Below are 23,897 nucleotides of genomic sequence, written 5' to 3'. Positions count from 1 at the left end.
CTTGGGAAACAGACTCGCACTAACTTTCCACGTAGTGCTGAGGGTCGTACAAAGTTAATTTTTTCTTTGTCCATTATGATATTTTGGGCCTTAGTAAAGTCAGGTCAACCTTAGAATTTTATTATTATGTTAGTTATATTGATGATTATTCAAGATGTACTTGGAATTTATTAATAAAAGATTGTTAATAAAAGATTGTTCTGAGTTGTTTTCTTTATTTAAGAGTTCATGTGCTGAAATACAAAATCAATTTGTTGTCTCTATTCATGCCTTTCATATTGATAATACCTTAGAATATTTGTCCTCCCAGTTCCAACAATTTATGACTCATCAAGACATTATTCATCAGACATCTTACCCGTCCACCCCTCAACAGGATGGGATACCAGAGAGGAAGAACGGGTAACTCATTGAGACTGCTCACACTCTTCTAATTCCATCTTATGCTCCGCGCGTTTTTGGGGCGATGCAGTTCTCAAATCTTGCTATTATTAATCTGATGCCCTCATCTTCAATGCAGAATCAAATTCTTTATTCAGTATTTTTCGATAATCATCTCTATACTCTCTTTCCCCTCGTGTCTTTGGGAGAACATGTTTTGTTCATAACTAAACCCATGGTAAATATAAATTAGCTCATTGTGCTCTCATCTTTCTTGGTTATTCGCGGGTTCAAAAGGGGTATCGTTACTACTCACTTGATCTTTGTCATTACCTTATGTTAGTTGATATCACATTCTTTAAGACTCAACCTTAATTTACATCTTCTTCCAATCATCCTGACATATCTGAGGTCTTACCTATACCGACTTTTGAGGAATCTACAATTATTTTTACATCTCCACCACAGTGCTGCTAGTCTTACCAATACTGAATTTTGAGGAATCTATAGTTACTTGTACACCTCCATCCATAGTGCCACCACTCTGACTTATCATCGTCGTTCACGTCCAACATTAGGCCCATATGATTCACCTCCTCCGCCGAACTCTTAATGTACTACACACTCGTCTCCTCGTAATAAATCGATTGCACTTTGAAAAGGTACACGGTCTACATGTAATACTAACCCCCATTATACCCCTTTAAGTTATCATTGTCTGTCATTACTCGATCATACCTTTGTATTATCTTTGTCCTCTATCTCCACCCCTAAGTCCACAGGTGAAACACTTTTTCAGCTAGAATGGCGACGTGTTATGTGTAATGAGATGTTTGCTTTACATGCGAGTGGTACTTGGGAGCTCGTTCCTCTTCCTTTAGGTAAACATACTATTGCTTGTCATTGGATTTATGTGGTCCTACTTGGTTCGGGCATCCAAGTTGACCGGCTTAGGCTCGCCTTGTTGCCAAGGGGTATACTCAGATATTTAGGCTTGACTACAGTATAAGTTGCTCGAACTCTTCACTCTCGACGCTGTACCCATGTCAATACGATGTGGGCGTGGGTGTGGGTTTCTTACTAAATATGGTTAACCGATTTTGTTACTATAACGAAAATCGACAGAAATTCAGGATGAATACAATTATTTTTAAAATTAAAACAAGGTGTAATTGAAGAAAGTGGAATACCTTATTTATAGAAATCAAAATATGTCAGTCCTTTTCCTTATATCTTTTGGAACTCTCCTCTTGATAAATATTTTCTCCTTGGAAGACCTTGTAAGTATTTCACATAATGTCTCATAATTTAGACATCTAAATCTATTTTTAGATAATTGAGTTATTTTTAGTTGAATCTCTGCACCTGGATCCATGTCGTTGCTCGGATCTTAAAATTTAAATCATAAAGTATTTGACCTCTAGATCTGCACTCGAGTCCGAGCAACTTAGAATACAATGATACTTTTTCTCTCGTGATTAAAATAGCATATGTCCGTCGTTTTCTATACAAAGTTGTTGTCAGCTGTTGCCCTCTTTATCAGTTGAACATTAAGAATGTCGTTCTCCATAGTGACCTTGAGGAGGGGGTTTATATGAAGTAGCCACCTTGCTTTGTTGCTCAGGGGGAGTCTAGCCTAGTGTATCGATTGCATCGATCACTTTATGGTCTGAATATCCTCGAGCCTGGTGTGGGAAGTTTATCCCAATAATTCAGAGTTTGACATGACTCGTAATGAAGCTGGTCACTATGTAAGTTAACAACATTCTTTCCCCAAATATGTGTATTTATTTGGTGGTTTATGTTGACAATATCGTTATCACCAGCAATGATCATGATGATATCATTAAGTTAGAGAAAATCTCTTCAGCATTTCCAAACTAAAGACCTCGACAAATTGAAGTATTTTCTTAGTATTAAGGTATCTAAGTTCAAAGGAGACATTGTTATTTCGCAACACAAGTATGCCTTAGACATTCTTGAAGAGACAGGAATGATGAGATATAGACCCCTTAACACTCCTATGGATCTGAATGATAAACTCGTGCTAGGACAGAGGGCCACTCATAGGTGGTTGGTTGTTAATTTGAATTATCTCATAGTAACTAGACATGACATTTCTAATCACGTGAGTGTTGTCAGTCAGTTTATGGATTCTCCGTGTGATAGTCGTTGGGATGCACTTCTCCGCATTCTGCAATATATGAAGTCAACTCCAAGTAAATGATTACTCTTTGAGGATCTAGGCCATGAGCAGATTGTTGGATATATATACACTGATTGGGCAAGATCACCTTTTGATAGACGTTCTACATTTGGAAATTGTGTTTAGTCGAAGGTGATTTGGTGTCCCAGAAGAGTAAGAGGCATAGTGTGGATGCTCGATCTAGTGCAAAAGTAGAATATCGAGCAATGGTTGTAGTAACTGTGAGCTAGTACAGTTGCTCAGAGAATTAAAATTGGAGAACTCAGTCGGATTGAACTTGTGTGTGATAACATAGCGGCCTTCATATCATGTCAAATTCAATATTTCTGAGGACTAAGCACATTGAGATTGACTGTCATGTTGTCAGAGAAAAGATACTCTCTGAAGATATTGTTACAAAATTTATGAAGTCAAGTGATTAGGTTGCAAATATTTTCATGAAGTCCCTCACTGATCCACGTATTAATTTCATCTGTAACAAGCTTGGTACATATGATTTGTATGCACCAGTTCAAAGGGGAGTGTTAGAATAGGAATAGATTTTTGTATATCGCATCGTATGTGGAAAATGTGTATAATGTAGTGTCTATAAATAGGAGTCTGTAATAATGTAAATACACAATTCAATAATATTTTTCTCCTTTATTTCTCACAGGCATTATGCATCTGCACTAGATTGAGCGACCACATTTTGTTTCTTTCTCTTCCAAGATACCAAATTACCTCCTACTAGGACACAATATTTAGACGTAGACTGCCTCCAAGGGTGATCATGTCAATCAACGCCTATCCAAGGGTGATCATGTCAATCAATGCCTATGTAACCAACAATTTGCTCATGGCCTTGATCCTTAAAAACCTGACGCTTTGCATGGGCCGATTTTATATATTAATGAATACAAACAACGGATTCCAGTGACTATCACACAGAGTCCAAAAACTGCCTTACAACACTCACAAGAAAGATAATGTTGGATCGAGTCACTGTGAGGTAGTTCAATTTAACAATCATTTGCCTATACCTTCTAGGATCACCAAGGGGCTCCCCTTATCAGGGAAGATGATTAATAATCAGATTCATAGGAGTATCAACGGGTCTACAATCCGTCATACTTGTTTCTTGAGAATGTCTAGGCATACTTGCATTGTGAGATGAAAATTCCTAACTTGTATTGAGTAACCTCAATGCCTAGGAAATACCTCAATTTGCCTAGGTTCTTCGTCTGGAAGTGCTGAAAGAGATGTTGTTTCAATCCAATTATACCATCTTGATCATTGCTTGTATTACTATAATCAACATACAACCAAATAAATGCACCTATTTGGAGCAGTATGACGATAGAATACAGAATGATCAGCCTCACTATGAGTAATGCAAAACTCCTGAATAACCATGCTAAACTTACCAAACCATGCTCGAGGAGACAGTTTCAAATCATATAAAGACAGACACAACCAACATACAAGACCACAAGACTCCCCTGAGCAACAAAACGAGATAGTTAATCCACATATACTTCATCATCAAGATCACTATGGAAAAACACATTCTTAATGTTCAACTGATAAAGAAGCCAATGACAAATAACTGCCATGGATAGAAAACAATGGATATATGCTATTCTTGCCATGGGGGAGAAAAAATCGCTATAATCAGGCCCAAATATCTGAATATAGCCTTTGGTAACAAGGTGGGGTTCAAGTTGATCACTCTGACCTTCTGGACCCACTTTAACGACATGCACTCACCGACAACCAACAATAGATTTACTTGGAGGTAGATGAACAAGCTCTTAAGTACCACTAGCATGTAAAACAAACATCTCTTTAATCATAGCCTGTCATCATCCAGGATGAGATAACTTTTAACCTGTGGACTTAGGATAGAAATAGAATCAGGGGGGATTAGGTATTAAGAAACTTAGTCTCCAAAACTCTTGTCTTCTGCAAAAATGGTTATGGAGGTTCTGTGCTGAGGATATGCCTTTATGGAAAAGAATCATCATTGAGAAATATGGACTTCAAATTCACTGGATCACTGAAGATGTCCTTGGAATTTTTGGTTGTAGTGTCTGGAAGACTTCGGAGACTGGCCCCAGTTTCAAGAAAATATTCAACTCAAGGTGGGTAATGTCCTGAAGATTGAGTTCTGGTATGAACTTTGGATAGGTGAAAGGCGCTTGAAATCTCTCTTCCCTGATTTGTTCCTCCTCAGTCAACAGACTATGGCCAGTATAGCTCAGATGTGGAGCATAAAAGGTTGGAATTTCAACTTTAGAAGGGCCCTAAATGATTTGGAGGTTCAAAGAGTTGCAAATTTGATTATGGTGATAAATGATTTCAATGGAACTACCAATACACCTGACAGACCAGTGTGGAAACTTCACAACAAGGGTGGGTTCACTGTGAAGTCATGCTATTGGAGGAGAAATGCTGGGCAACTACTGATTAGGAACTGGCCTTGGAAGCTAATATGGAAAGCCAAAGCCCCCTGAGAGTTTCTTGTTTTGTGTGGTTAGTTTGCAGAAAAGCTTGTTTGACTCATGAAGTACTACAGAGAATAGGTAGACTGATTTGTTCAAGATATTTTATGTATGACCAGGATGCTGAAATAAATAGCCATCAGTTTCTACACTGTAAAACAGCTGCAAATCTATGGAACATGTTCTTGTGTATACTTGGAGTGAGTTGGGTGGTTCCCAAAACTACTAAAAGTATGATGGACTGCTGGGAAGAGATTGGAAAAAGAGAGTCAAAAGAGGACTTGATAAACTGTGATGTCCCAATCGTCTATGTAATAAATTGGGTGGATCAGCAACAGGACAAGCTGTTGAAGAAGACGAGATGTGAGTGACTTAGGAAGGATAAGGTAATAAAGTCCATATGTTTCATGCTCTGTACTAATGATGGGACCCGTGTTGTGTTCCTGTATGAAAACAAAGTCACCAAAAAGTAATAGAGCAGTTAAGTGATTTAGCTAAGCGACTAATGAATATGTGTTAAAAGGACTACTAGGAATATATAGAACTAAATTCAAATGTAAAGAAGGAAGTAGACTAGTTTGACCTATTCGAGTTACCGTGGTTTGAGACCCATTGCCATTCAAACTGTTGACAGAAACTAAGAGTAAGAAATAGATCTGAAAAAAGATTTATTACCAGAAATGTGATCAGACGCACCTGAATCAATAATCCAACTACTGGGAGAGAAAGATTGAGAGACACAAGTCACGCTGTTTTCTGCCAGAAGGACTGAAACTATCTTAGAGGATGTTTGTTTACATGCTTTCTACTGAAGGGACTCACTATAATCCTGTAGAGAAACCATCCAACTATTCATACTATAGGGTCCAATTTTCTACACCCAATTTCTCAAATTCTCGGCTAAAACTTATCTGGTCAATTCTGGAATGCCAAATCAGACTTGAGATCTTCACTTGAAGTGGCTGGAAATCAATAAATTTTGACGATTGAAGAACTCCGCCGGATAACTGAACTGTCCCTCTTAGACTAGGGTTTTGGTGGATGGATTGTAGCGAAAATTGGATGGACTAGCTTGGGATGAAGAGGCGAGCACTACAGAAGAAGGAACGTCACTGGAAAGTCTTCACAATTACTTGCACACACTGGCGCGTGGACAAATCTAGCCAAAAAAGTTGGGCTTTTTCCCGGTGCGTGACAACGTCGATGGGGTTGCCCATTTATGGGTTTTCTCACAAAGATGTGCTGAGTCTGACTCATATGTTGGTTGATGGGCTACGCCCACAAAATTGAAGTAGGACGAGACAATTGCTGGAAAGAAGGAATAACTGCACAATGACTATTTATATTGTTCCTGATATCACTGGTAAATGCACAACAACTTTTAACTCACAAAAGCTCCGATACGTTGTGAGAGATGAAACAAGGAAAAATATACTGAGAGACAACACTGCTTTGATTATTCCCTCAAGTGATTGGGGTTTAAATAGCTAAGTGTACATGTCTTACGAAAGGAAAATATAATCAATCACATAATTACAGGATACAGGAATATATAAAAGATTCAAGTAAGTGCCAAGACTGATGTAACACTAGAAGGGAGAGGGAAAATGAAGAAGAATAGAAAGAGAGCAACAACAATAAGAGAGAAGAATAAGAGGGAGAAGTGGAACAACTGATAAAACATTATTTATCAAATGTGTCAAAGAAAAGTATGAAGGAAAATATAATCAATCACAAAATTACAGGATACTAGAATATTTACAAGATTCTAGTTAGTGCCGAGACTGATGTAACACTAGAAGGGAGAGGGAAAATGGAGAAGAATAGAAAGAGAACAACGAAAATAAGAGAGAGAAGAATAAGAGGGAGAAGTAGAACAACTGATAAAAACATTATTTATCAAATGAGTCAAAAAAAAGTACGAAGGGTCCTACTTATAGAGTAGGGAAACTTGATCAAATTAGACTTATGAAATAAATTATCCATCTTTAATTGGGAGAAATGATATAAGATGAAATCCAATCTGAAAAATCAAAACCTAATTTAAAATCTACAATAGTTCAACTTAGAATAAAACCTCTCAATAGCAAATTCTCATGCTTTATTGGCATGAAAAGCTGAGAGTGTATAGGTATTTACATCATACCGCTGACAGTCTTAATAAGAGCAGCTAACAAACTTTTCATTTATGTGACAGTATTCCATTTTGGAAAAGGTCGAGGGCATGTCAGCAGAAACAATGTTACTGTTGTGGAGCATGAAGGAGAAGCACAACTCTGATTCCAAATTTAAGTTATACTTTGATACACTGCCAGAGGTATTTAATACAGGTTTGTCTCTTGAAACAATGTTTTTTCTCGAATTTAATAAAGTATTGTTGGTTCGTAATTCTGTCTAATATGGAGTTGGGCCTTCCTCTATACTTGTCCCTGTATTGTGAGCACTGAGTAGCTATCGACCTTAGCATGTTGATCCGTAAGTGGACAATTTATAAGTGGGCGTATGTTTATGTATTATGTATGTGGGTGTCTTAGGTGCGCAGCTGGTTTGAGAATTGCATGTGTCTTTCTGGTTGTATAAATTACAAACATCCTTTTGTTATTTAAAGTATACATGTTGCTTCTTCCACCTTGTATTTTTACCCACCCGATAGAAAGAAAGAAAATTGTTCAAGAGTTTGACATACAACGTATGGTCTGTATATTGTTAAAAGAATGCATGTGGACACTCTTCTGTATAATGTACATGGCATAGTATATCCTTAGGGATTGATACACTTTCTCTTTTTTGATATTTCTTTAATTAGCATAACAGTAATGTATATGTACTTATCACATTGTGGAGTAGATGACAAGGAAATAACTCCGCATTTTTGTTCAGTTACATGGTACCAGAGCCGCTAAGGCTCGAAGTTTTGCTCAGTAATTTCAAAATCTGCTTTTTAAGAAAAAGAGTATGGTTATTTTGGTCACCCTAAAAGAGTGACTGGTTTGTGTCATCGCCAGCGAAGAGGATTTCAGGCCACCAAGCTCCATTTCCCAAAAATTGGGCGAGCTTCGTCTTAGGCACACACGCCACCTCCACTTCGCAGCTTGTCTTTCCCTTGCTTGAGCGTAGAGGCGCTTGCTCGGATAGAATCTGCTCCGATTCAAACTTTCCAGCCTCGCCTCTGCATTTTCCGTTTTTTGTACTCTTCTGATCATCCAAAGTTGTGTGTAGACAGATTCATGGATTCAGCCTTGGGTACATAAATTTCATAAATTCAAATCGTGTTTGTTGCTGTTGATTTTCTTTTCATGTCGAGCACTCTTTGAGTGGGATTCTTTCGGACATTTTAAGAGGATTTTAGATTCAAAATTCTTTTTGATGTTAAACAACTTCCAATACTCCCTCTTGTTGCTGATTGATTCCTAGATTTGATCAATTTTGTTTGCATCTTTGATCTTTCTATTGTTGATCGAGTAGGTTGCTTGCTTGTGTGGAGAGTGTTGCAACTAAGTGTGATTGTGTTGATAGTTTGGACTGATCTTGTCTGACTTTGGGTATTTGTATTGGGGCTTTCTCTTGATTTTCCCTCCACATTATTTCTGATATTGTGAGTTTAAGAGGATTGGTGGTGGAATGTAGAAGTCTGAGGCAAAGTGGAAGCAAAGAAGGCTACTTATGCAAAGTTGATGGAGTGCAAGGATGAGGAGGAGAAGCAGACGAATAAGGAAAAGTATAAGGTGACGAAAAAGAAGGCTAAGGTAGCAGTTAAAGCTGTGAAGATGACAACTTTGAACGCCTATATGTTGAACCGGGGGAAAAAGATGGAGATAAGAAGTTGTACATGTTCGTGAAGGCTAGATAGTGGAAGGCCCGATATTTGGACAAGTGAATTGCATCAAGAATGAGGAAGACAAGGTGTTAGTGGAAGAAACACTCATTAGACGAAGATGACAAGCATACTTGCATAAACTCTTGAATGAAGAAGGGGACAAAAACATTGTGCTAGGTGATTTGGAGCACTCTGAGAGACACCAGAATTTTGGGTACTATAGGTGTTTTATGGTTGAGGAGGTTAAGCGTGTTATTAACAGGATGAGTAGGGGAAGAGCGACCGGACCAAATAAGATTCTGGTGGCGCTTTGGAAGAGCACAAACAAGGCAGACATGGAGTGGTTAATTGGGTTATTTAATGTCGTTTTAAGACAACAAAAATGCTTGAAGAATGAAGGTGAAGTATGATGGTTGTGTTGTAAAAGAACAAGGGTGATATTCAAACTATAACAATTATAGGGGTACCAAGTTGTTAAGCCACACTACGAAATTTTGGAAGAGATGGGGGGAGATGAGAATGAGGAGGGATGTGTCCTTTTCGAGAACCAGTTTAGATTCTTGCGGGGGCGATCTAAACAAAAGCCATCCATTTTATGAGGACATTAGTGGAGAAATATAGGAAAAGGAAGAGCGATTTACATATGGTGTTCATTGACCTTGAAAAATTCAGGACAGTTCTGAGAGAAGGAAGTCCTCTAGAGATGCTTGGAGGCTAGAGGTGTATCGGTGGTTTACATTAGTGCGATGAAGGACATGAATGATGGAGTCAAGACTCGGGTTAGAATGGTGGGAGGAGACTCGGAACACTTTCTAGTTGAGATGGGTTGTACCAGGGATCAAAACTTAGCGTGTTCCTATTTGTCTTGGTGATGAATGAATTGATGCGGTATATTCAAGATGAAGTGCCACGGTGAAGGTTATTTTCAGTTCACATACAACTAATTGATGAGACACGCAACAAAGTTAATGCTAGGTTGGAGGTGTGAAGACGAACTCTAGAGTCTTAAGGGTTCAGGTTGAGCAGGATCAAAATGGAATATTTGGAGAGCAAATTCAGTGATGCAATGCATGAGTCAGGTGTGAAAGTGAGGTTTGACTCAAAGACTATCCACAAGACAGTTTCAAGTGGAAGTAGGGACATTGACGATGATGTCACACATCGTATTGGTGCGGATGAGATAGATGTGTGGATATACTAGGAGCGATAAGATTAAGAATGAGGATATCCGAGTCAAGGTAAGAGTGGTCTCCGTGGTGGATAAGATGAGGAAATTGAGGCTAAGATAGTTTGGCCATATGAAGAGGAAATGTGCAGGTGCCGCAGTTTGGAGGTGCTAGAAGTTCGATATAGTGGATACGAGAAGAGGTAGAGGTAGGTCAAAAGAGTGTTGGGGTGAGGTGATTAGATAAGACATGATGCAACTTCAACTTACCAAGGACATGACCTTTGATATAAGGGTGTAGAGATCGAGGATTAGGGTAGAAGGTTAGTAGGTAGTGGTGTGTTATCTTGCGTTTCGACAGGTTAAGCTTGCTGGTGTTTGTCATAGTATTAGCCTTATTCTTGTATTGTCTTGCTTTTGATTTTTATCATCATTTGTTGTTGATGGTGTTTTGATTATTGTACTATTTTGTTGTTGTTAATGTTTCTTTATTAGTTGCTATGTTTTCTTCATTGTCGTTTTCCCTTTTCATACCTAATTTGTTGTACTCGAGCCGAGAGTCCTCCGGAAATAACATCTCTGCCTCCACTAGGTAGAAGTAAGGTCTGCGTATACTCTACCATCCGCAGACCCCTCTTGTGGGATTTCACTGGGTATGTGTTGTTGAGTTGGTGGAAAAAGTTGATTGCTCCTAGTCTGACAGTTTTTGTTCCAGCTGATCAGTTTAATAGATTCTTTCAGTATCAGAAATCATTGAAGGAATCTACTTGTGTTACTACCCTTGTTGAGTCAGGTAAAAATATGTCTTATTTCCTTTTCAAATGAATTGGTGATTGATTCTGGTGTCACAGAGTACATGACAAGTAATCCTAATATGTTTTCTAGTTTTGAATCACACAAATCATCTTCTTTTGTAACGGTAGCTGATGGGTCAACCTGTAACTTTGTGGGATCTAAGACTGTTGCTGATGGGTCAACCTATAACCTGTAAACCCTCCTTTATTACCCTGTCATCCATATTAAGTCTACCAAATATCGTATTTAATTTGATCTTTGTGATTAAACATATCAAGGAGCTACATTGTTGTATGTCATTTTTCCCCAATCATTGTTTCTTCTAGATCTTATGACGAACCAGATTATTTGTAAAGGACATGTATATGATGGTTTCTACATCCTAATGGGTGCCTTGTTCTGTTGCATGTTCTAGTGTTACTTTTTCATTTTAAGCACATTTCCGATTTCAGTTTCATGATATTCCCTCATTGGATTGTGAGTCGTGTCAGTTCGCAAATATCAAGCAGCATATTAAGTCCAAGGGTAAATAAATGAGCTGAGTTTGCTTTTGAGTTTATTTATTTTGATGTTTGGTGACTGTCCGGTTGTGTCCAAAACAGTGCATAAGTGTTTGGTTACATTTATGGATGACTTTTCTCACTTGGAGTTACTTCATGAAGAACTGATCTGAAGTGTTTTCCCATTTCTGTGCCATTTGTGTTGAAATCAAGACCCAATTCAATGCTTTACTGCACATTCTTAGGAGTGATAATGCATCATTTCAATCCTACATAGACAATCCGGGATTCTTCATTAGTCATCTTGTGCCGATACACCTTCTCGAAATGGAGTTACTAAGAGGAAGAATAGACATTTGCTAGAAACAACCCGAGTACTTTTTTACCAAATTAAAGCTTCTTAACAGTTTTTGGGCTTATGCCATCTCTACAACTTGTTTTCTAATCAGTCAGACACCTTCTGTTGTGCTTAATGATGTTATACCATACAATATTCTCTTTCCAAATAAGTTACTAGTTTCGGTGGAACATACAGTATTTGGAAACACATGATATGTTTGAAATGTATGGCCATTTGTTTACTAAGTTAGACCCAAAGGCCTTGAATTGTGTTTTTTTGGGGCTATCCCCATCTTCAGAAGAGGTATCGTTGTTACTCTCCTGAACTTGGTCAATATGTGGTGTCAACTGATGTGGTGTTTTCGAAAAGATACACCATTATGCACCACCGATTTCTACAAGTGAGGGAGAGGAAGATGAGGGGTTAGTCTATCGAGTTATAGCTCTCGATGCTTCGCCTAAAAAATCAGAGGATGGTGTTCCTCCTATATCTTTTGGTCCTTCTATTGAGCAACAATTGACTGTTGCACCTCAGGAGTCAGTAATTGCACCTTCTACTTCAAAAAGGCCAAATGTTATTCAAGTTTATTCGAGGAGGAGAGAGACCAATAATACATGTCCCACACCAGCTCCTTCACCATCGTATCCTTCTCCACTTGATCCTCCAAAAAATCTTGGCTTTCCCATTGCTCTTTGCAAAGGTACACGTCAACGCAATCAACTTATTCCATTGTCAATTATGTTTTATATGATCACTTATCTCCTGTGTTTAGCTCTTTGATAGCCTCTTTAGATTCTATCGCTATACCTAAAACAGTTAAGAAGGCTCGTCTTGGGTGGTGTGAGGTAATGCTTGAGGAGATACATGCCTTGGATGATAATCTCAGTTGGGATTTGGTGAATCTAACCAAGGGAAAGAAGGCAGTGGGATGCAAATGGGTCTTTGCAGTCAAAGTTAATCCTCATGGTTTTGTGGCCAGACGTAAGGCTAGAGCCTAGACTTATGGCTACAGAATATGCTCAGACATATAATGTGGATTATTCAAAGACTTTCTTTGTCCGCTCGTTTATATCCTTCGACTCTGCTTAGAAATGGCCTTTACATTAGTTAGATATCAGAATGCATTTCTTCGAGAAGAGTATAGATGGAGGAACTAACTTGTTTTATTACTCGGGGGAAATATGAGAAAGATTGTCATTTGAAGAAATCATTGTATGGCTTGAAGCAGAGGCCCTCAGCTTGGTTTGGCAAGTTTAGAGTTGTTAATGAATTTGGGTTGAAAAATAGCAAATTGGATCACTTAGTCTTAGTTAACAATAACCTCCTTGTTGTATATGCCTATGACATTATCATTACAGGAAGTGATTCAGCAGGGATCGCTTCGCTCATGTCTTTCTTGCAGGCCAAGTTTCATACAGGACTTGGGTTAGCTGAAATACTTCTTGGGAGTAGAAGTCTTTAGGGTAGTGGGGATATTGATGAAGATTTCATACATCGTATTGGGACGTCTTGGATGAAATGGAAACTTGCGTCTGGTGTTCTGTGTGACAAGAAGGTACCACCTAAACTTAAAGGTAAGTCTTACAGAGTGGTGGTTAGACCGGCCTTGTTTATTGGGATGGAGTGCTGGCCTATCAAGAAATCTCATGTTCAAAAAATGAATGTTGCGGAGATGAGGATGTTGAGATGGATACGTTGGCATACTAGGAGCAACAAGATTAGGAATGAGCTTATCCGGGTGAAGGTAGGAGTGGCCCCTGTGGCAGTCAAGATGAGGGAAGCGAGACTCAGATGGTTTGGGTATGTGCAAAGGAGGTGTGTTGATGCGTCAGTGAGGAGATGCAAAAAGTTAGTTTTAGAGGGTACCCGAAGGGGTAGAGGTAGGCCGAAGAAGTGCTGGAGAGAGGTGATTAGACATGACATGGTGTAGCTTCATATTACCGAGGACATGACTCTAGATAGGAAGGAGTGGAGTTCGCGTATTAGGGTAGAAGGCTAGTAGGAGTGGAGTCTTGTCTTGGAGTGCATAGGTTTAGGCATGTTAGTGTCTATCATAGTACTAATCATACCCTTGTAGTTCTTGCTATATATTGTGTATTGTGCTAGTAGGAGTGGAGTCTTGTCTTGGAGTGCATAGGTTTAGGCTCGTTAGTGTCTATCATAGTACTAATCATACCCTTGTAGTTCTTGATGTATATTGTGTATTGTGTTTAGATTATTTCGCTGTTATTATTGTTTCCTTCTTGTAGACTTTACACTGCTCTCTATATTATCGACTATGTTTTTCAGTGTCTTCTTCTTCAGTTATGCGGGTTTGATGCACTTGTGCCGAGGGTCTTTCGAAAACAGCCTCTCTGCCTCCCCGAGGTTGTGGTAAAGTCTGCATATTCTACCCTTCCCAGATCCCACCTAGTGGGATTACACTGGGTATGTTGTTGGTGTTGTTGTTGAGTAGAAGTCTTTAGGAGAAAGGAATTTTTTCTGTCTCAGAGAAAGTATGTTCTCGACCTACTTGCAGAAACTGAAAAGCTGGCAGCTAGGCCTTTCAGTACTCCAATGGTCCAATGCGTATCTCATGAAAGATGATGATGATCCAGTGAGATATAGGAGGTTAGTCGGGAAATAAAACTATCTCATCGTGACTGGTCCATATATTTCTTTTGCAATAAGTGTGGTTAGTTAGTTCATGTCCACACCTATGGTCAAACATTGGGTAAATTTGGAGCAAATCCTATGTTGCTTAAAAGGAACACCTAGACTTGGCATATTATATAGTAATAATGGATATTCTCGGATTGACTGCTTTTCTGATGTTGATTGGGATGGATCCAAGATTGATAGAAGGTCTACTACTGCTTACTATGTCTTTGTTGGTGGAAACTTGGTGTCATGGAGAAGCAAGAAACAAAATGTTGTATCTTGTTCCAGTGTAGAATCCGAATATAGAACTGTGGAGCAGTCCACATGTGAGATTATGTGGATACATCATCTTTTAACTGAAATTGAGTTGAACCATCATTCTACCCGAGTGAAACTTTGGTATGATAGTCAAGTTGCCCTTCTATTGCCTCAAATTCGATTTATCATTAAAGAGCTAAACATATTGAGGTTAAATGCCAATTTATTTGTGAGAAGATTTAGAAGAACTTGATTTTCACTGCTATGTGAAGACAAGAGAGCAACTAGATGATTTATTCACAAATGCTTTGAATGGAGGTCAAGTTGGTATCTTTGGAACAATTAGGCATGATCAATATCTATGCTCCAACTTGAGGGGGAGTATTAGAGAATGCATGTGCACACTCTTCTGTATAATGCACATAGCATAGCCTATCTTTAAGGATGGATAGAATTTCTCTTTTGATTATTTCCTTAATAGCATAGCAGTAAATGTTTATGTACCTCTCACATTGTGGAATAGATGACAAGGAAATTACACCACATTCTTATTAACTTACATATCATTGTACTTATTTGAAGCCATATTTTTCTAAGTTTATTGTACTTGCTCCTCTTTTACTCTTTCTTGAGGTGTCTATCATGGTTCAGCTTTATGCCTTATGACATCCTTTTGGTTGTTTATACAATACAGGTTTGAGTTTTGGAATGGAAGCTATAATGGCTTTAGATGGAACCTTGCTGCTAGAAGAGATTGTCCACGCAAAAGAGGTTCCAGTCTTTGATCCAATTTACTTTAGGCTAATATATTATGTTCATAGAACAGGGAAATCCTCCAAAGACTGCATAAACTTGTTCAGTAGAAAAAAAGGGCACATTTTCTTGTTGCTAATATGACTGTGATAACATGTTAACAAGCTTGTTCAACCAAGCCAGTCTTAATAGAGAGCTCTTCTTTCATTCAAGTTGGAGTCATATTTTAATGGTTAATGACTATTAATTAGTACATGTGTACAAGCATCAGTATGGTGGCAAAAGAATAATTACATTTGAGATTCTGAATTTTGTTTGAGAACTGTTATTTATTCGTATATCACTCAATCTGTTAAATTTTATTATACCATATTCCTTCAGTTGGTAATGGTGTAGTAAGTTGTTCTTTTGTCTAAATTTGGTTTGCCATCAGTATTTCCTTTTAATTTCCCGTACTTCTTTAAGTGTCATTAGAATATGTGACAGGCTGGGGCAATGCAAGTTGGTTTTCTTACACTTTTTTAATGCTACATCTCTGAACTCGTCTTTTGTTTACTCTACGCTCCATTTCCCAGCATGACTTGAATAATATTCCTGCAGCACTTGCGTGCACAATATGATGAATTATTTCCATCCCTATGCAATGATCACCCAGATGTATTTCCTCCGGAGCAGTACAGATGGGACCAGTTCTTATGGGCTTGTGAACTTTGGTACTCTAATAGCATGAAAATTATGTTTAGTGACAGAAAACTAAGGACCTGCTTGATTCCAATTGCAGGTTTTCTTAATCATTCAGTAAGTTTATTCTTCCCTATGGTATATTTCCTTTGCATTCATGTGCTTTATATTGTCGGTAACAATGAACTCTAATATTGTGAAATTGTTTGATGTGCGCGGAGCTGGAGTTTTGCTTGCTGACTTAAGCTCTTGTAACATGCCATCTGTGTCTCCAAAAGTTTAAATATCAATAAACTGGAATATATGTTGTGTTCTGAGTATTTTGTGGAGTACAGAACATTTCATAAATCAGGTTCTACACATAAATTTTGACATCTTTCTGCTTTTTTGTTCACTTCTCTTTCCTTCAGACTTGTCCACACATAATGCACTATGGAAAAGTAGATTCCACGACAAATTCTATAAAATTTCCTTTGTCAAGGCCGTGCAATGCTGGCCAACAATGTTTTCTTGGCTACGGAAGCTTCTCTAGTTCTCATCTACTGACCTTCTATGGTTTTCTACCACAACTAGATAACTACTATGATGTGATTCCGCTAGGTAATTTCCTCAATGTCAAGATCTCTTTACACCTAAATACAGTAATTTCATGGGCACTCCTGTAATTATTATTTGAACAAGGCCATGTTTTCATTGCAGATATTGACGTTGCAAGTAATGAAGATTGTGCAGGCACAGACCCTACATCTGATTGGACCTCCCATATGGTCCGTGGAACCTGGTTCTCAAAGAATCAGGGCGTCTTCCATTATGGGTTACCACTGCCTTTACTGGATTGTATGCGTAGATCTCGGAATCCTTCCTTGCAGTCAATGACACTTGTAATCCCACATTTATTTTCTCTGTCATGGCTTTTCTTTACCCCGTAACCCTATGTCTGTTGCATACTTTCTTAACTTTATCAAGTTTTTTTTCCTCTTATCTAATCAGCTATATGTCGACCATGAATTTGCTTCACCTGAAATACATATATCACTCTTTACAGACACCAGAGAACTTGGAAATTGAACTCGAAATACTTAGGGATCTTTGTTCTATGTTTGAAAAGATGCGGGATGGACTAGGAGATCCTGAATTTGATAACAGGTAACAGATAACAACATGTCATTCTAGAGAGATGAATTCCATTGGCCTAACTAAAAATTTACTTCAACATGCCAGGGAGACCACAAGTTGGGATGTAAAGCTTGCAGTGGATTTCAAAGATTTACAGAGGAGGATTTTGTCCTCCATTGTTGCTTCGTGTCAGGCAGGATGTGAGTTAGTAGTATGTGAAGTGCAAAGATACACATTGTATTGTAGCGCTACCGAAAGGGAACAACACTGCTGAAGCTGTTCTTCAAGTTTCTGCATCACAGGGTTGGATTGGAATCTCAAGTAACCTTTCTGTTTTACGAATACTATGGTTTTCTACTACAAAATTAGTAACCTTCTTTTCTCATTACCAGCTGGTTAAATTCAAGGTGTTGTTTGTCTTAATTGTTAAGTGACAGAAGGGGTAGAAACACATATCCTCCCACAATTTTCAGACATTGCTTGCTATCATAGCGTGATTCTTAGTTTTCTATTTGGAACCATGGAACGTCTTTGAAATAAGTATTTGTGGTATTTTTTTGTAATTACCCAAATACTTGAGGCCGTGGCCCGACCCTTGGTAAGCATCCAAACCCCACTAAGCGGTCGGATATCATCTTGTACCTTTCATTCACAAATAAATCTCAAGATAACATTAATCTATAATCACTCAATATAACTAAATAACACTCCAACATATTTATATTAATATATCCATATCTATCAATCTATATCTCTAATTTTTAATCTATAATAATATAATACATAATAATGTCTATATCTATCTTATACATTGTCTATCTATATCTATCTATCTTCAATCTCTATCTAGATCGATCTATCTATTTACCTATCTATCTATACTATCTTAAAAGTATAAACTTCGTAACATGAATGTTGAATTACTATAATACTCTCAACATAAGTTACCTTAATAATAATAAAAAAATATAATACTCCCAACTTAAAACACCTAATTTAGGATATCTTCAATATGTAATCATTTAAAATTTATTAAATACGAATTTATAAATGATTTGAATTATATTAAATTCAAGATATATTTGTCCAAATAAATATTATGAATTAATATAACTGGATTAATTATTTAAATCTAATAAATATGGATTTAATTAAAGTTCAATTCTATTGGGTTAGTCCGTTAATTTGGGCTACAAATGATGAGCCCATTTTATTAAAGTTCAATATTATCTCATCCAAGAGGCCCATCTTGGTGCTATGTGTCAAGCGACATGTCATGCCAAGTCAAAGAAAGAAGCAAATAGGATCATGACATGTGTCAAAATGAGAAGCCCATTCGCTAAAGCCCATTATGCTATGCCACTTAAATCTGATTGGCCGGAGGGAAGCTTGTTCTTGTCACAACCCTTCTATTCCACAACTATAAATAAGAGTCTTCGTAATTCAAAAAAAAACACCAGAATTCTAACAAGAAGCCAAAGAGAGCTCGTGGATCAAACGCTGCAGATTTCTCTACAAGCTACAAGTTTAAGAATTCAAGATTAAGTTCATCATGTTAAAAAAACAACTCAAGATCAAGACCATCAAATTCAAGATTTAGCCCCAAAACCCTTGAATTCAAGTACAAGTCAAGATCAAGATCAAGATCATCAAGTTCAAGAACAAGTGAAGATCAAGTTCATCAAATAAAAATCAAGACCACAATATTCAAGATCAAACCCAAATCCCTTCAATTGAAGTAACAAGTCAAGATTAAATCCATCAAGTTCAACCAAATTCAAGATCAAGCTCAAAAGCCCTTGAATTTATATTCGAAAAGGCGAATCAGAGGATTCATAGAGATTGTAACACTCATATTCAAAAAATCAAATACTATGATTGTTGTGATATTTTCCGTTCTTGATTATTATTTTCTTGACGCGAATTTTATTGTCTACAATTTCTGGCAGAGTTGCTAGAGATGAAGCGACCTGATGAAGCTGGAAAAACTAATGATCCAAATTATTGCAAGTATCATAGACTTGTAAGTCGTCCTCTTGAAAAATTGTTTGTCTTCAAGGATAGAGTTATGCGATTGGCTAACAAAAAGAAAATTGTTTTTGATGATGAAAAAGCAAGTTCTAACCAAATCTCTATCACATTTGGCTCGCTTGATCTAATCCAAATATACACCTCTGGAAAGCATGAAGAAGAGTCGTTGGTGCAAGATAAATCCCAAGTTGATGTAGACGATGATGAATGTTGGATTCTTGTGACTAGGTGATGACGCAACAAGAAATGTTTGCAAAAAGAATCGTTCGAGCAACCAACAAGAAGAAAGATGGTGAGGAGACTGAAAAATCATAAACCAATCCAGCATCTGAAAAGGGAAAAGGTTGAAGTGCATCACCACCAAAAACCTCGACATCCTGTGACTCTGGAGGAATTCTTACCAAGTTGGTTCTGAGCAAAGACTACTTAAGACAAAATCAAGGCGTCATGTTTCAATACCGAAAAAGAAGAGACAGTGAGTGAAATGTCACCAAAGGCGTCTTATGCTAACAAAGAAGAGGCAATGAGTAAAACCTCATCAATGGTGTCTCCTTCACTGGTTGAAAATCCTGTTGAACCTTCTTCCCAAGAAGTACATACATGTGATACAAAAATCACATTTACAGATGATGATCTTCTGTTCGGTGAAACATTACCCAATCTTCTTTGTATATGGTGGGTCATGTGTTAGAGAAGAAGATACATAGAATCCCGATAGATGAAGAATCTGGAGTTAACATTTTGTCCATCCACACTTTGAAAGAACTTGGCATCACGACCGAAGAACTTAGTGAAAGTCGTTTGCTGATACAAGGATTCAATCAAGGAGGTTAGAGGTCCATAGGTTCAATATAGTTAGAAATCCACATGGAAGATTTGTGATCAAGCACATGGATGCATGTGATCGATGCAAAGACTTCATATAACATACTGCTTGGCAGGCCTAGCACATGGATGCATGTGATCGATGCAAAGACTTCATATAACATACTGCTTGGCAGGCCTTGGGTACCTGAGAACAAAATTGTCTCATCTTCTTACTATCAATGTTTGAAGTCCCTTGACGATGGAATTGAAAGGAAAATAATTGGTGATGATAATCCTTTCACTGAAGTCGAATCCCATTTTGCCGATGCAAAATTCTATCTAAAGAGTTACGCTGTGAAGGAGGCAAAACTTGACGATGTCAAATCAATCATGTTTGATAAGCTTGCAGGTAAAAGAGCTGATGTGACTGTTGGGAAAGTCAAGGTTGATATAAGGAGCCTTTTTCCATTATGAATGAAGGGAAGATCATGTCCTCGAAAAAGAAGTTGTATTCTATACTCCGCTACGTTCCAAAGGTGAAGAAAGCAGAAGGTCAATCATCTTGCACCCAAGAAAATATACTTAAAGGACTAACTCTTCCTATGAAACAACTTGATGCAATAAAATTGTCTTCAAAGCTATCAGATAAGTTGATTTCTCAAAATTCATCGCGAGATATGGTCCTTCCTACAAGATGCACACGAGGAGGCTTTGACCCAAATGCTTACAAGTTATTCATAAAGGCTGGGTACAACCCTAATGAGCCATCAAGGTTAGGGAAACTCCCATTGGAAGATACAACCAAGCAAGCACACGAAGGCTTAGGCTATATCCAATCACCGCCAGTTCGCATTTTCATAAGAAGGGCAAGCAATAATTACATCACTGTAGAAGATGAGTCTGTTGCTTCCAATGAAAAGCCTTTCGTCTTTGATTGACTTGGGAAATCAACCACAAGAACTTTCGTGTTTGAGAGGTTAGGTCCGTTAAAGAAGAATGTTAACGAGCATTAGAGAAGTTACCTAAGGGTGACAACGCTTGCTTTACCTATGATTCAGAAGGATTTCAAAAGTTTGATTCCTTCCAGAATGAGAAGACAAGTGAAACTTATGGTTTCATGTGAAGAGGTGCTGAAGGCGAAGATTCACACTGTGGTTTACAACAAGGAGCGCGAGGAAGATGAAGAAAGTGTAGGCTTCTCATATTATGTTACGATCCAGAGTGAGCACGATATCTCACCTCAAATGAAGATTGATGAAGAGTTGGGAGATATTGCCCGGTGCTATCACATATCTGTCAATGACAATGATCCTCAAGAAGAGGAAAATGCTAGAGATGCTCCGCCAGAATTAGAAGAAGAAGTGAAGACCACAGTAGATCACTTAAAGGAAGTTAACCTTGGCACTGATGAAGATCCGAGGCCAACTTACCTGAGTGCCTTTTTGGAAGTTGATGAAGAAATTCCTTATATGGATATACTCAGAGAGTATAGGGATGTCTTCTCTTGGACTTATAAAGAAATGCCTGGTTTAGCGAATGTGCTTCTCATTTTGACACATGTCATGATCCTATTGGCTTTTTTGTTTGACTTGGCATGACATGTCACTTGACATGTGGCACCAAGATGGGCCTCTTAGATGAGATAATATTGGGCTTTAATAAAGTGGGCTCATCATTTGTAGCCCAAATTAACGGACTAGCCCAATAGAATCAGACTTTAATTAAATCCATATTTATTAGATTTAAATAATTAATGCAATTATATTAATTCATAATATTTATTTGGACAAATATATCTTAAATTTAATATAATTCAAATTATTTATAAATTTATATTTAATAAATTTTAAATGATTACACTATATTTTATATTATACTAGGTAAATGGCCTGCGCTTCGCGCGGGATTGAACTACTTCTATTAGGTCACATCTTATTGAATTTGTAGTGTAGTTGTTTCCCCAATTTAGTTTAAGGTTTGCCTCAAGTTGTCCCCATTGTGAGTGTCTTTTATTATACCGTTCCAAGTAATACATTGAACAAGTTGTTCTTTATTTTAACTTGCAACATAAATAGGTTAAAGAACATGTATATCAAACATTAATTATCGACATCTCTAATTTTCCATTATCTTCCAAATTCCGCTCACACACTTCATGTATTTTCTTTAACCATCTTGAGAAGAGATATATATTAAATAACTTCTTTATTCTAACTTGCAACATTAACATGTTTAACAACACGTAGAACAATTTGAACAACTTTCAATTTGTGTTTAAACTGTTTCTTTGTGAAGCAACACAAATTGCCAGTCTATTTTGCTTCTGGTCTATTACAAGCCTTCATCTTTCTACCCAAAATTGATTTCATTATCTTTTGGAACATTAGCTCATAAAAATTCATACCCGTCGTAATTTCCTTTCTAAAAGTCGACACATTCCCTCTTGAACGACAAAAGTATAGTTTTATATATATTCAACCGGTATTCTAATAATAGGGTAAATTAACAACTGTTGTCTTATTTGTTGGAATATATAGTAAGTTTACACAATTTTCCACAAGAATGACCAACAAATAATTTACTCCACACTGTTATATTTTTTTATACAAATAGGACACCTTGTTGGCCCATTTCCTTTGAAAAATTAACTTCCTTTTACTTAGCCATTTTCTTAAATTTTCAACTTAGTAATGCATGTATTAATGAAGATACCGTTGATGAATTTCAGGTTGTACCACAAACCTTCTTTGTATCGATAACGGGAAAGGTGTAATCGATTCATCATTTGCTCGATGCAATATGGCATAGTGAACCTGAGCTTTTGTTATGTTCATTGGTGTTGGCGCTGCATGTCTATCATAAATCCTCAGTTGTATGTTGAGTTATCTGAAAATAGGACATTGTGGAATGCTAATTAAAATTTTGTAAAATGTAATAGTATTTTGTAATAGCTGTACCTGATTGATAATGTGTAATGAATACCTCGTCTCTTTCTACAACTTTAGGGCGTACATTCTAGAAGATTTCTTTGAAAACAATACTTTTTATGAATCTTGGGTCTTCTATTGTTGGTCACGTAACCATTCTCTAGTTGTTACTCGTAATACTTCGACATATAATTGCCCATGTGTGTGAATACCTGTTTTGGAAGATACAGTCCGATTGAATGAAGTGTTTGTCCTTGTCTCTTATTGATTGTCATAGCGTAACAGGGCCCTAATGGTAGTTGGCGTCTGTTAAGCTTGAATGGCCACTTTGACTCATTTGGAGACATGTTTTTGTTAGAAGTTCCTTTAATTGGCTGCCTTGTTTTATTTCACAGGTTGACGCTGTAGTGACATCGAAAGAAATATGAAAGCTTGGATGAGCAGTCTTCCATTTTGTAATAGCAATGTTGCTATACCAGACGTAGCAACGGGAAGAACTATTTTTTATTGGGATCTGATCTTTGAAATTATTGTCTTCCACAGAAATCTCTTGCTCATACCACCATGGTCGTTTATAAAAATAATTGGGCTTCTTCCTTAGCTAAAGAAGATATTATCGCATCATAAACTGGTCGTTGACAACTATTCAACAGAGCGAATGATTTGTCATGCATTTCTATAAATTGAAACCCATTTTCAGAGATCTGAACACTATCTTCTTGTAGTTTTTGGACGACAGTTATCCGTAAGAATGTAATTTTTAAGTGTGTTGAAACGGGTCAATAGTCACCAGTATTTTCCAAAACTTTGAAGTTCCTAATAATGATTGTAGAACCTTCACTCATCTTATCCTTGTAACTGTTGACTTGATTTTTCCTGATTACAGCGTGCATCAATTTTTCCTATTAGAAGCAAATGATGATATATTTCACAATAAGGAAGGAGGGGTAAGTGGGTTAAAGGAGCGTCTAGACTGAGAGTAGGTTCTTGAAACATT

General features: G+C 37.4%; 1 protein-coding gene across 4 annotated transcripts in view; it reads left to right on the top strand.

The window, feature by feature from the left end:
- LOC129874569 (uncharacterized) overlaps window positions 1-23,628 on the top strand; it is a 47,572-nt gene extending 23,944 nt beyond the window's left edge. The window contains exons 6-13 of one of the 4 annotated variants that reach the window (XM_055949873.1): window positions 7,268-7,400; window positions 15,280-15,356; window positions 15,939-16,136; window positions 16,430-16,619; window positions 16,701-16,900; window positions 17,065-17,165; window positions 17,241-17,456; window positions 23,296-23,628. In XM_055949873.1, coding sequence (XP_055805848.1) covers window positions 7,268-7,400; window positions 15,280-15,356; window positions 15,939-16,136; window positions 16,430-16,619; window positions 16,701-16,900; window positions 17,065-17,165; window positions 17,241-17,409 — 1,068 coding nt within the window. In that variant the 3' untranslated portion in view covers window positions 17,410-17,456; window positions 23,296-23,628. Of the gene's footprint in view, window positions 1-7,267; window positions 7,401-15,279; window positions 15,357-15,938; window positions 16,137-16,429; window positions 16,620-16,700; window positions 16,901-17,064; window positions 17,166-17,240; window positions 17,698-22,701; window positions 22,994-23,295 lie in introns of those variants that run through there. The other 3 variants (XM_055949872.1, XM_055949874.1, XM_055949871.1) reach the window with 3 other exon arrangements.
- Window positions 23,629-23,897: the final 269 nt, after the last annotated feature.

The sequence above is a fragment of the Solanum dulcamara genome, chromosome 11 (genome assembly GCF_947179165.1).
Source record: "Solanum dulcamara chromosome 11, daSolDulc1.2, whole genome shotgun sequence".
NCBI lineage: Eukaryota > Viridiplantae > Streptophyta > Magnoliopsida > Solanales > Solanaceae > Solanum > Solanum dulcamara.
The sequence above is the reverse complement of the archived record's forward strand: the minus strand, read 5'-3'. Positions and strand labels throughout refer to the sequence as shown.